The sequence below is a fragment of the Myxocyprinus asiaticus genome, chromosome 2, assembly GCF_019703515.2.
Source record: "Myxocyprinus asiaticus isolate MX2 ecotype Aquarium Trade chromosome 2, UBuf_Myxa_2, whole genome shotgun sequence".
Taxonomy (NCBI): domain Eukaryota; kingdom Metazoa; phylum Chordata; class Actinopteri; order Cypriniformes; family Catostomidae; genus Myxocyprinus; species Myxocyprinus asiaticus.
The window spans coordinates 3617556-3632207 of NC_059345.1; the positions used below are offsets into that span (position 1 = coordinate 3617556).

Sequence of the window (14652 nt, forward strand, 5' to 3'; positions counted from 1 at the left end):
AACCAGGCCAATTTGGTTGCTTAGGAGACCTGGCTGGAGTCACTTAGCACGCCTTGGATTCGAACTCGCGACTCCAGGTGTGATAGTCAGCGTCTTTACTCACTGAGCTACCCAGGCCCCGGTAACTAAAGGCACATCTTAAGGAAAAGCTTTTTTTGTGGTCACAAAATGAATCAATATTGAAAAAAATAATAATAATTTATTTTTACTGAATATTGACGGAGTAACATAAATTGTGTGAAAATAAAAAGATGCTTTTTTTGGGAAACAAATTAAGATGATGTTTATTCAAAATAACTACTTGAGAAATAGGATAACCATTTCCTGTTATTTTCGATCACATTTGGCATTTTATAACATCTCAAGTGTTCTGTAAACAAATTAATCTCCATTGTGATTGGATCAGACAAATCTCTTCCCTCCACTTAAATAAACAACGTGTTTTATAGGGACCTTTAGCCCCTGCAACAAGGGGGCTTTTTACCCCAAAGTACTATCATTTTGCTCACTGGACAGTTTTAAAAAAACTTGATATAGTATTATTTGTCACGTTAAAAAACTGAACATGACAAATAAGTATTTTGTCTCAAAGTAACTGTGATAATTTCAGGGATTTTCTTATTTGCATACTTTTAAAAATGATTAAATATTAGATCAAATTACACTGAAATCAAACCTTAGACATTGCATGCAGTGATCTCATGGATCAGAACTATTTTGCAGTGTACAGGTGCATCTCAATAAATTAGAATGTCGTGGAAAAGTTCATTTATTTCAGTAATTCAACTCAAATTGTGAAACTCGTGTATTAAACAAATTCAATGCACACAGACTGAAGTAGTTTAAGTCTTTGGTTCTTTTAATTGTGATGATTTTGGCTCACATTTAACAAAATCCCACCAATTCACTCTCTCAAAAAATTAGAATATGGTGACATGCCAATCAGCTAATCAACTCAAAACACCTGCAAAGGTTTCCTGAGCCTTCAAAATGGTCTCTCAGTTTGGTTCACTAGGCTACACAATCATGGGGAAGACTGCTGATCTGACAGTTGTCCAGAAGACAATCATTGACACCCTTCACAAGGAGGGTAAGCCACAAACATTCATTGCCAAAGAAGCTGGCTGTTCACAGAGTGCTGTATCCAAGCATGTTAACAGAAAGTTGAGTGGAAGGAAAAAGTGTGGAAGAAAAAGATGCACAACCAACCGAGAGAACCGCAGCCTTACGATTGTCAAGCAAAATCGATTCAAGAATTTGGATGAACTTCACAAGGAATGGACTGAGGCTGGGGTCAAGGCATCAAGAGCCACCACACACAGACATGTCAAGGAATTTGGCTACAGTTGTCGTATTCCTCTTGTTAAGCCACTCCTGAACCACAGACAACGTCAGAGGCGTCTTACCTGGGCTAAGGAGAAGAAGAACTGGACTGTTGCCCAGTGTTCCAAAGTCCTCTTTTCAGATGAGAGCAAGTTTTGTATTTCATTTTGAAACCAAGGTCCTAGAGTCTGGAGGAAGGGTGGAGAAGCTCATAGCCCGAGTTGCTTGAAGTCCAGTGTTAAGTTTCCACAGTCTGTGATGATTTGGGGTGCAATGTCATCTGCTGGTGTTGGTCCATTGTGTTTTTGAAAACCAAAGTCACTGCATCCGTTTACCAAGAAATTTTGGAGCACTTCATGCTTCCTTCTGCTGACCAGCTTTTTAAAGATGCTGATTTCATTTTCCAGCAGGATTTGGCACCTGCCCACACTGCCAAAAGCACCAAAAGTTGGTTAAATGACCATGGTGTTGGTGTGCTTGACTGGCCAGCAAACTCACCAGACCTGAACCCCATAGAGAATCTATGGGGTATTGTCAAGAGGAAAATGAGAAACAAGAGACCAAAAAATGCAGATGAGCTGAAGGCCACTGTCAAAGAAACCTGGGCTTCCATACCACCTCAGCAATGCCACAAACTGATCACCTCCATGCCACGCCGAATTGAGGCAGTAATTAAAGCAAAAGGAGCCCCTACCAAGTATTGAGTACATATACAGTAAATGAACATACTTTCCAGAAGGCCAACAATTCACTAAAAATGTTTTTTTTTTTATTGGTCTTATGATGTATTCTAATTTTTTGAGATAGTGAATTGGTGGGTTTTTGTTAAATGTGAGCCAAAATCATCACAATTAAAAGAACCAAAGACTTAAACTACTTCAGTCTGTGTGCATTGAATTTATTTAATACACGAGTTTCACAATTTGAGTTGAATTACTGAAATAAATGAACTTTTCCACGACATTCTAATATATTGAGATGCACCTGTATAGTGTCAAATACTGTGGTAGTTTTTTTTAGTGTTTTGGGTGAAAATCAGATCAAAAGTGCCTTTTACCCCAGTGCGCTTTTAGCCCCGTTGCACCATTTTAATGACAAGACATTTTGATAATGTCAAAATGTTTTGAAAACAAAGGGAACCCATTTTTTCCCCTTCAGAAATCATTTCCTTTTCTAGAGCTCCCGCATTGATTTTATATTTTATTTAGCCTGATGCACTTAGGAATAAATGTGACTGTAGGGAGTCGTCGTTGTCAAATATGTTTATTAAAGGAGAGTTTTTGCATGAAGCACACTTTTTCTGTCCAAATGTTTTGCTGTTTACCCCGAATATAAATGGTGGTAGAACTGTTTGCACCAAGTATAAATAGAGAATCTTTTGAACCATTCTTTAATTGACTCAGCTGAACAAATTCACAAAGCTTTGGTAGATCACCCAACTGTAAGTGATGACTCTGTTTAGGACTAAAACTGTGAAATTGGAACAATGTTGTAAACAAAATGGGAATAATTAATAGGCTGTTATTTTAATTAACACTATTGTTAATGATGTTTTTGACAATGTTAACATTAATGTAGGAACTATAAACAACATTTTACACAAAGACGCAATACAACCTTAAAGTGAAAATATTTGTGATGAACAGCTGTGCTGGGTCTTCAGAGAACAGCTTTGAGTGATGAATCAGTTGTGAATAGTTTTTTAAACCGATTTAATGAAACGAAACAATTTGCTAAAACGGATTGGACTTCCCAACTCTAATAAATAGCAGCAAATCATCAAACAATACAACAAATAAACAAAAAGACAACCTTTTTTAAGATCACTATCATCTGTGCTCTACCTGATAAAGGGGTGTGTGTCACAAAGGTTTGCTGTTTCTTCAGGGCCCTTTTAAACTGAGCAATTGCCATTACAACATTTCTCAGCTTTAGCCAAAGGAAATATCCTCCTCTTGTGCTGGATGGCCAGGAATTCTCCAACACTGCCTAGAAAAATAGACAAATATACTTAAATATTCTGTTACATATAGATATTACAATTGAAGTATTCTACAAGTAAAGGTTATATATATATATATATATATATATATATATATATATATATATATATATATATATATATATGCATTAAATTCATAAATTCTGTTTGTAAGTTACCTTGTTGTAATATCCATATGTGATGGCGTTTGGCTGAACTCCAGCCTTTCTCATCTCAGACAGCACCCTGACTGCTAAAACTGGCTGACCGTACTCCCCACATAACTGCATTACAATACGGTAACACACCTACAACATATATCATATTTAATTACTTTCATACCTGTGAAATTTACTCAAGTAATCTGTGTGCAAAAACTTGAGTGAGATAAAAGAACCTGCCTTTAGCTATTATGCCCCTAAAATTGTGAACCTTAGAGAAGCTTCAAGCATTCATATTTGAAAAGGTATATCATGAAAAAAGTTTATGCTTAAAATGCTAACGTCTCCGTACACATAAATCAGGCATATGCGGTATAATTTGAAAGCTTAGTATCTGATCTTTTTCAGAGATTACCATCATGTCACAAAGGCGAGACAAAGATTCCCAAGAGCAGAGGAACAGTTCAAAGGATTTATTAACAATAAATTATAACTTCAGCAGATCCAGGTGAAGTGTGGAAATCCTGGCACCAACTGCAGTAGAAGGTGATGGGAGTTTGTCAATGAGTGCACGCCGACCACGCAGTGAGCAGAGACTGTAAGGAATCCTTTGTGAAGAGAGTGTTCGTAGGCAAGCGTATGCGTTGTAGTAGTCAGAAGCAGATTCATGAGGAATCCTCCGTTGAAGAGATGTGGACGAATAGAACAGGCGTACAGCAAACTGGAAGGCAACCACACTCCCGACATGCGGGCAGAGACGGGCAACCAAAACAGATACATGAGACAGGACCAACTAGGCAGAGAGAGCGAGGTGAGTTACTTCAACACCAAACAAAAATCTGGCAAAGAACATGACACAACGAAGGGTTTAAATGGGCAGTGAATTAGTGGAGAGACAGGTGCTGCTAGTACACTAATTAGTGGCATGATCAGCATTCCCATGGGAACAGTCAGTGTTCCCATGGAAACACTGATAACACATGAGGGAGAGAAATATCAAAACAAACAGAACAGACTGACGAACTCACCGGAACCGTGACAGTTCTCTAATGGCTTTCCAGGTGCACCGGCACCTCTGCATAAAAGCGTGAACGGATGGGACATGAACGTCGGGCTCTTGAGCGGGGAACAGAGGGAGCTGGTAACCGAGGCTACACTGGAAGGGTGATAACCTCGTAGACGATGTCTTCAAGGAGTTGTGGGCATACTCAACTCAGACTAAATTATCACTCCAAGAAGACGGATTATGGGAGGCCACACAGTGCAGGGTTTTCTCAAGTTCCCGATTCACCCGCTCCACTTTCCTATTTGTCTGGGGGTGGAACCCAGAGGACAAACTCAAAGTAGCCCCCAGCTGTCGGCAGAATTCTGCCCAAAAATGTGACACATATTGGGGGTCTCTGTCAGAAACCACCTCGACTAGGAGGCCATAAATACAGAAGATGTGGTTAATGACTGCCACCACTGTCTCCCTCACTGTGAGTAATTTGGGGAGGGGTATGAAATGAGCCACCTTCGAGAACTGGTCCACAACAGTCAAAACGACTGTTTTGCCATGGGAAGGGGGAGACCAGTAACAAAATCCATGACTATATGCAACCAGGGTCTCGAAGGTACTGACAGCGGTTGGAGGAGCCCGGCCAGTGGGTTACTGGAGGTCTTATTAGTTGCGCATATGGGACAAGCTGTTACGAACCGGCGTTTGTCCTGCGCTAGCGATGGCCACCAGAATCTCTGTCTAATGAGCGTCTGGGTGCGAGCTGCCCCTGGATGACAAGCGATGTTGGATGTGTGGCTGTAGGACATGCGTCCGAACTGATCGCAGAACAAACAACCAATTCGCTGGACACGTGACGGGAGACACGATGTTTTGTAGCACAGCACGGACTTTAGCCTCCACATCCCAGGATACCATGCCCACCACCAGAGTGGTGGGTAGAATGGTATTCGTTGGAATGGTAGAGGTCTCGATTTCGAAACATCAAGACAATGAATCTGGCTTGATGTTCTTAGAACCTGGGTGATATGAAAGGACGATGTTGAAACCAGTGAAAAATAGTGCCCAGCGAGCCTGTCTAGAGTTAAGACATTTAGCGCTAGGAATGTACTCTAGGTTCTTATGATCAGTCCAGATCACAAAAGGTACCCCCGAACCATCTAACCGATGATGCCTCTCGCCCAAAGACAGCCGGACAGCCAGCAATTCTCTGTTACCGACATCGTAGTTCTGTTCAGCTAGTGTTAAGCGGTGAATAAAAAATCACACAGATACATCTTTCCATCCGAGGAAGAGTGCTGCGACAGGACCACTCTGACACCAACCTCTGACGCATCCACCTCCACCACAAACTGACAGGGTCGGGAGTTATCAAAATTGGCATGGTAGATAACTGCTTCTTTAATTTAAAAAATGTGGCCTTGGCCCATGGGGACCAACAAAAGTCAGTGTGGGTGGAGGTGAGAGGTGTGGTGAGTAGGCTGTAATTACAAATAAACCTACGATAGAAATTAGCGAACCCCAGAAACCTCGCAAAGCCTCGCGAGAATCTGGGGTTGGCCAATAGGAGACGGCTCTGACCTTGGCAGGGTACATGCGCACTCCCTCGGACAAAACGATACACCCCAGGAACGGAACGGACTGTGCATGAAAAGCGTACTTCTCCGCCTTGACGAACAGCCGATTCTCTAGCAGTCGCTGAAGCACCTGCCTGACGTGCTGAACATGGTCCTGGATATTCTGGGAGAAGATCAGAATATCATCTAAATAGACAAACACAAAATGGTCAATCGTATCTCTAAGCACATCATTCACGAGCCCCTGGAAGACAGCTGGGGCGTTGACCAATCAGAAGGGCATAACCAAAATATTCGAAGTGCCCCCTATGGGTGTTACAAGCTGTCTTCTACTCATCCCCCTCACTAATCCGGACAAGGTGATAAGCGTTGCGCAAGTCCAACTTCGTAAATACGGACACTCCCTGCAAGAGTTGAAGGCTGAGGACATCAACGGCAAAGGATAGCAATTCTTCAACATGATGTCATTCAGCCCCTGATAATCTATGTGAGCTTGCTTGGTTCTATAATCCAATGTTATATCTTAGATGTCAAGTACAAAATATGTCATCCAGAAGGAAAAGCATGCAAAAAAATCATCAGAAAATATGTTTTTGACTATTGATGATAAAATGTTATATATCATCGGAGGATCTCAGCTTTCTAATGACGCCTAGATTGAGCTTCTAATCCACTCAGAGGCCGAGATATTCAATAAAATAACAAGGGTGGTGCTTGAACTGAAATAAGACTGAATGTCAATGGACGAGCACATCTGTGCGGGCTAATATGCATTAGAGCGCCACCTACATTTCAGATCTGTATATTGTGATGGAATGTGATAGAGAAAAAATATTTTTTCTAGTGCTTTCTACCACCTAGTGGAATAAAATTAGACTTTTCAAAGTGAAGTAGAGTGAACAGAACCAGAATGATATGTTTACAAAGTCAGGACAACAACAACCTAAAAGTAAAAAAACATTCAAACAGAGTCTTTTTATTTTTATTTGGGGAGTTCTCTGAAAAATTAGACCAATTTTTTGCATTTAGTCCACAGTAAGTGTGAATGGTGAGCTTTTTAAATTTGAGTGTGAAAAATTGTGGGCGGCACCAGAGTTTATACATATCTTTAGGTTTTTGATTAATATATTTTTAATCTCTCCTCATTTTATTTTATCTGTATTTATTTCCATTACCATTACTTCTTATCAATTTTACACATTTTTCATTGTTTCCCATGTTTTATACTTTATTTAAAAAAAGATATATAGATATATTCTGACCTTCTGGAACTATAAAATGTATTGGTAATTGGTAAAATAGAATGAAATGTGATGGGTCACACAGGAACTTCTGAGAACACCCGATTATTGTTTTTCGCCGTAATTTTAACAATAATTTACCGTACAAAGTACATGTATTCTCTTGTTAAACATTTAAAAGTTTGGGGGCACTTGACTGAAATGTTTCTCATGATCTTAAAAATCTTTTGATCTTGTTTTGTAGACAAAAATATAATTGTGCCCCAATATTAATTTATTTAAATACTAAAATTTTATTTACAAAAAAAAAAAGTTTTTAAAATGGATGACTTGGACCGAATATGAAAAAAAAGCAGCCAGTAAGTGCCCAGCATATAGATGGAAACTGTCATTACTGTTTTAAAAGCATCCCAGGGTGATTCCTCAAGAAAATGCAAAGACAACATGTCTGCAATTTCTAGGCAAACTTTGAAGATGCCAAAATATAACATAGTTTTAATTTAATGTGGATTTTTTTTTTTTTTCATAATTCCTATAGTTTCATTTCAGTTATTCCATAGTTTTGATGACTTTACTATTCTAACACACTTATTCTAAAATGTGAATATATATTCTTGTATTGAACCTTTAACATTCCTTTAAGAAAAAATCCATCATCATCATCATCATCGTCATCATCATCATAATTGTGAGTTCAAAAATATCAATACACAAAAACACACTAGTTGCGCAAAAGTTTTACCTCATCTGGCTCCTGCCGTGTTTTTCTCCGCATCTTTCTCAGTACATCATATGCAAAGTGCAGCGCTCGTGTTTTTGAATGGCACACTTTGACGTACGCCGGCAGACAAATAAACCAGAGACCATAAGAGCATCTCAGAAGACACTTGGACCAGAGCTGAGGAACAGATGAATGTTTCTGAGCGATCTTCTGTGCTGACTTTATCTCCTAGAGATGAAAAAGCAATCCACAAATTATTATCACAACTATTAAATAAGAAACACCATTTTTATTTTATTTATTTATTGATTTTTTTAATGATGGAATATGTAGATGTTTATGTCCTACCTGTTTTGTCCGTCTGAATGTGGGATCAGGGTTAGTTGGGCCGCTCTGTGGGATGGCTGGTTGTTTAGTGCTGGTTGGAAACTTAACCACATGATCAAACAATTCATTTGTTAACAGAGGAAACCCACTGTACCTGAAACAGACAAAAAAAGAAACAATTCAAAAACTCGAACAGAAAAACCAAAGGTACACAGATCCTCACTATACTTCTCCTTAGAGTAATGTTACATTATCAATACAATTTAAAGGCACAGTTCACCCAAAAATTAAAATTCTCTCATCATTTTCTCACCCTCATGCCACTCCAGATGTGTATGACTTCCTTTCTTCTGCTGAACACAAATGAAGATTTTTAGAAGAATATCTCAGCTCTGTAGGTCCATACAATGCAAGTGAATGGTGACTAAAACATTGAAGCTCCTAAAAGCACATAAAGGCAGAATAAAAGTAATCAATAAGACTCCAGTGGTTAAATCCATGTCGTCATAAGTGATACGATAGGTGTGGATGGGAAACAGGTCAATATTTTAGTCCTTTTTTACTATAAATCTTTATTTTTAAACAAGCACTCTTGAAGAGTTCTTCTTTTGTTTTTGTCAATTCACATTCTTCATGCATATTGCCACCTACTGGGCAGGGAGAAGAATTTATAGTAAAAATGACTTACATATTGATCTGTTTCTCACCCACACCTATCATATCACTTCTGAAGTCATGGATTAAACCACTGGAGTCGTATAGATTACTTTTATGCTGCCTTTATGTGCTTTTTTGAGCTTCAAAGTTCTGGTCACCATTCACTTGCATTGTATGGACCTACAGAACTGAAATATTCTGCACAGATAGTGTTCTGCAGAAGAAAGAAAGTCATACACATCTGGGACAGCACGAGGGTGAGTAAATGAAGAGAGAATTTTCATTTTTGGGTAAACTATCCATTTAAAGCTCAGTCAGCAGCGTTTGTGGCATAATGACTTGTCCCTTGAGTATTTAAAAATAAGCAATAATTGCAGTCACAATAACCTTTAGTACCTGTAGCACAGTGGATGCTCCTCTCCCTCAGGTAATGGCGGTAATTCAGGTGGGGTGACAAATACTGTGTGTTCACTACAATGAGATGTATTCAGTTCAATCAGTCTGCTTTCGTCATTCTGGCTTCCTTCCATCTAAACACACACAAACACAACTGTATCATATACCCTTGATAAAAACAGAAAAAGATACAGAAACAATCATTTAGAAAACGCATCAGAGCCTACACTGCTGTTATGTTAATGAGTGTATGTTTAGGTCAGAAGTGATTTAACAAACCTTCTCAACACACTCATCAAAGAAAGCCAGACTGGCATCTTTATCACTGACAAATGAGCGTTCCTGGATAAACTGCATAAACATCTGCGTTTCTGTCATTAGTGAGTAAAATGTTTGATTAGAGGAGTCCTGATGCCTCACAAACCCTATGGAAGAACAAAGGAAAGTAGTCAAAGTTTTGCACTGAAATACAGCGTGTTAAAGTAGTAAAATACTGTATTATAACAAAAAGGATTGCTTTTCTACTTAGTCACTCACCCTGTAGGTCAAACAGTGATCTGGCATCTGTGGTTTTAGCTGAAGGGATTTTGGTGATGGGCTGGAGATAGTTTCGATAACCCTTTAAAATATCAGCCATAAAGCGCAGAAACGCCTCCTGAATCGCTAGTTCCACTGTTGGTACACTCCGTCCACTGCTGAGTTCAATATCCAACATCGATAAATCCACCACAACATCATCTCTGGGCCCTAAACACACAAACACACACAAGGTTAACAATCTAATAATGTATTTTTGTCATTTAACTGTAAGCCTCTATGTATTTTTGTTTTTGTAATCCAATTATGTACCCATTCTTATCATAAGAACAGGTACATAATTGGATTACAAAAACAAATATAACATATATATATATATACAGGTGCATCTCAATAAATTAGAATGTTGTGGAAAAGTTCATTTATTTCAGTAATTCAACTCAAATTGTGAAACTCGTGTATTAAATAAATTCAATGCACACAGACTGAAGTAGTTTAAGTCTTTGGTTCTTTTAATTGTGATGATTTTGGCTCACATTTAACAAAAACCCACCAATTCACTATCTCAAAAAATTAGAATACATCATAAGACCAATAAAAAAAACATTTTTAGTGAATTGTTGGCCTTATGGAAAGTATGTTTATTTACTGTATATGTACTCAATACTTGGTAGGGGCTCCTTTTGCTTTAATTACTGCCTCAATTCGGCGTGGCATGGAGGTGATCAGTTTGTGGCACTGCTGAGGTGGTATGGAAGCCCAGGTTTCTTTGACAGTGGCCTTCAGCTCATCTGCATTTTTTGGTCTCTTGTTTCTCATTTTCCTCTTGACAATACCCCATAGATTCTCTATGGGGTTCAGGTCTGGTGAGTTTGCTGGCCAGTCAAGCACACCAACACCATGGTCATTTAACCAACTTTTGGTGCTTTTGGCAGTGTGGGCAGGTGCCAAATCTTGCTGGAAAATGAAATCAGCATCTTTAAAAAGCTAGTCAGCAGAAGGAAGCATGAAGTGCTCCAAAATGTCTTGGTAAACGGGTGCAGTGACTTTGGTTTTCAAAAAACACAATGGACCAACACCAGCAGATGACATTGCACCCCAAATCATCACAGACTGTGGAAACTTAACACTGGACTTCAAGCAACTTGGGCTATGAGCTTCTCCACCCTTCCTCCAGACTCTAGGACCTTGGTTTCCAAATGAAATACAAAACTTGCTCTCATCTGAAAAGAGGACTTTGGACCACTGGGCAACAGTCCAGTTCTTCTTCTCCTTAGCCCAGGCAAGACGCCTCTGACGTTGTCTGTGGTTCAGGAGTGGCTTAACAAGAGGAATACGACAACTGTAGCCAAATTCCTTGACATGTCTGTGTGTGGTGGCTCTTGATGCCTTGACCCCAGCCTCAGTCCATTCCTTGTGAAGTTCACCCAAATTCTTGAATCGATTTTGCTTGACAATCGTAAGGCTGCGGTTCTCTTGGTTGGTTGTGCATCTTTTTCTTCCACACTTTTTCCTTCCACTCAACTTTCTGTTAACATGCTTGGATACAGCACTCTGTGAACAGCCAATTGGCAATGAATGTTTGTGGCTTACCCTCCTTGTGAAGGGTGTCAGTGATTGTCTTCTGGACAACTGTCAGATCAGCAGTCTTCCCCATGATTGTGTAGCCTAGTGAACCAAACTGAGAGACCATTTTGAAGGCTCAGGAAACCTTTGTAGGTGTTTTGAGTCGATTAGCTGATTGGCATGTCACCATATTCTAATTTTTTGAGATAGTGAATTGGTGGGTTTTTGTTAAATGTGAGCCAAAATCATCACAATTAAAAGAACCAAAGACTTAAACTACTTCAGTCTGTGTGCATTGAATGTATTTAATACACGAGTTTCACAATTTGAGTTGAATTACTGAAATAAATGAACTTTTCCACGACATTCTAATTTATTGAGATGCACCTGTATATGGTAAATCTCACACAACCTTTTCAAGAACATGTGCAGGTCATATTTCACCCTAAAATCACAAGGAAATAATAAGAAATTGTATTTTGCATCAAGAAAAATAAGAATAGTTGAGGACCATTAAGATGTTTTAAGATTATTAAAGGGACAGTTCACCCAAAATTGAAAATTCTGTCATCATTTATTCACCCTCATGCCATCCCGGATGTGTACGACTTTCTGTCTTCTGCTGAACACACATTAAGATTTTTAGAAGAATATCTCAGCTTTGTTGGTCCATATAATACAAGTGAATGGTGACTAAATCTTTGAAGCTCCAAAAAGCACATAAAGGCAGCATAAATGTAATCCATACAACTCCAGTGGTTAAATTCATATCTTCAGAAGAGGTATGATCCATTTTGGGTGAGATCAGACTAAAATGTAACTCAATCTTGCCATTGCAGTCTCTAGGCACGATCATGATTGCAAGTTCAATTACATTTCCTAGTGCTTGAGTGATAGATGGCACTATAGGAAGTGTAATTGAACTTAAAATCATGATTGCCATGGAGACAGCAGATGTCGAGGTTTATAGTGAAAAAGGAGCAAAAAAGGATTAATATTTTGGTCTTTTCTCACACAAAACCAACTGGATCGCTTCAGAAATGGATTTAACCACTGGAGTTGTTTGGATTACTTTTATGCTGCCTTTATGTGCTTTTTGGAGCTTCAACGATTTAGTCACCATTCACTTGCATTGTATGGACCTACAGAGCTGAAATATTCTTCCAAAAATCTTAATTTGTGTTCTGCAGAAGAAAGAAAGTCTTACACATCTGGGATGGCATGAGAGTGAGAAAATGATGAGAGAATTTTCAGTTTTGGGTGAACTATCCTTTTAAAAAAAATAGAAGTATTATTTGTATGATATTTAAGCACTTTTACCACAAATTCACATAACTGCATAGCAAAAATATATAATTGTCTTTACTGTAATGCGAAAAAACAAACAAACAAACAAACAGTTATGTCTTATTTAAACTGTAAAGAAGTCATGGTAGTATTTGTTGTACTACCTTTAATTTATGTTGCTTTAAATAATAATAATAATAAAAAAACATGATTCTAGTAAAACATTCAGATGCATTATTGTAATAAAGATAATGACATTAAAATCTCAACGGTCCTGAAATAGCCTTTGTTTTCTATATGTAAATATATATATATATATATATATTTTTTTTTTTTTTTTTTTTTTTTGGGGTCCAGTAAGACCATGACATGTTTCTGTGAAATTCAACCATAATAATGTTTAGATTTTTAGAAAATAAAGAGTACATTTGCATATTATAGAAGCTAGAATACATCCATATTCAAGTACACCGAAATGTTTCATTACATATACCTTCAGATACCTCCACATGAAGGTCTTTGAGGGCATTCAGCAGGTTTTTGCAGGACTTCTTTGGAAGGATCTTCCATGTCAGAGCTCTCGTGTCATCTGTACTGAAAACAAACAAACAGATCGCATGAAACCACATCAAATTTTCAATATATTTGTCAGATCAGTGGTTCTCAGCTGGTTTTGATTCAGGGCCTATATTTTACATTCAACATTAAGTGACAACCCAACACAGTCCCAGAGTTGTTTAACATAAATTGAACAAAATTGTCCTTCAAATCGTTGTATTATTTGCATTTAGAATTGTGCTATCCACCAGCTGAGATCCACAGTGGTGAAATATGTTCAGTAAACTCACCGGAAGATATTGTTTGAGTCCAAGTCTACACAAATGACATCTGGTGGAGGTTCATAGATATCAAAGTATTGTGAGTCAACACCCACAATGAATGGGCAGGGCGCACTGAGTACACCAGCCAATGGCAGCGGGCACAGAGGGATATACGGGCACTGCCAGTGGAGCGGGAAGATCATCTTAGGAAGAAGAGATAGAGAGACCATGGAGAAGTTAAAGAGGGTCTATGTGTGATTAGAGGAACAAGGAAGATAGCTCAAGAGATATAGAAGAGAAAGAAGAATTAGTCAAATTAGCAAATTAGTCACATTGATCATGTGAACTCCAGTCCGTCAGATTGCTTCCATTGACGCACACAAGATTCATGGATAACATGATCTTCAGGTTTTGTTCATGCCAGCTCTAGTGCATGCTGTCATGAAAGCAAAACAAAGACCTACCAAATACAATGACATTCTGACATTCATGCACTTTTAACTGAAGTTTTATGCTGATTATATAACTTGAATTGGGGAAATTGTATTACATTCGAAAAATGTGCAATAGAAGCATTTTCACTATTGGCCTCAGACTTTTGGATCTGTTTATTAATCGCCCTAAATCATGCCTAATGATTTCCATATTTTTTGTTTTTGTGCAGAATAGAAAATAAACTCACAGACAACAGCGCCTCTGCGACACTAGTTAGTACAGCTGCCTGTGAAGAGTGCATCACTATCTTGTGTTCAGTCACTGCAAACACCAGCAGAGTCACGGCATTCTCAGGACCCAAGTGTTTCAGGAGAGTCAAGAACCGGCCGCCACTAAACACACACACACACACACACACACACACACACACACACACACATTGTAAGATTTTATAAGACTTTACAAAGAATGATGCCTACTGATAGCATGGTTTATTTGCTTGTGTTGTTTTAGCATCTGATTCCCTAAAGGTTTTATGCAATATTTAAAATGCTAAATACGATACTGCTAAATGCTATACTGACTACACCGCGCATCTGGATATGCCTGTTTATAACGCTCTTCT

General features: G+C 38.5%; 1 protein-coding gene across 1 annotated transcript in view; it reads right to left on the reverse strand.

Moving 5' to 3' along the window:
* LOC127450197 (C-myc promoter-binding protein-like) overlaps positions 1-14652 on the reverse strand; it is a 54445-nt gene that overhangs the window by 17978 nt on the left and 21815 nt on the right. Inside the window, exons 9-19 of the mRNA XM_051714072.1 lie at positions 14275-14419; positions 13620-13795; positions 13265-13365; positions 11155-11163; positions 9919-10128; positions 9661-9806; positions 9382-9515; positions 8350-8482; positions 8023-8229; positions 3484-3612; positions 3168-3312 (exon numbers count right to left, since the gene is read on the reverse strand). Coding sequence (XP_051570032.1) covers positions 3168-3312; positions 3484-3612; positions 8023-8229; positions 8350-8482; positions 9382-9515; positions 9661-9806; positions 9919-10128; positions 11155-11163; positions 13265-13365; positions 13620-13795; positions 14275-14419 — 1535 coding nt within the window. The remainder of the gene's footprint in view (positions 1-3167; positions 3313-3483; positions 3613-8022; positions 8230-8349; positions 8483-9381; positions 9516-9660; positions 9807-9918; positions 10129-11154; positions 11164-13264; positions 13366-13619; positions 13796-14274; positions 14420-14652) is intronic.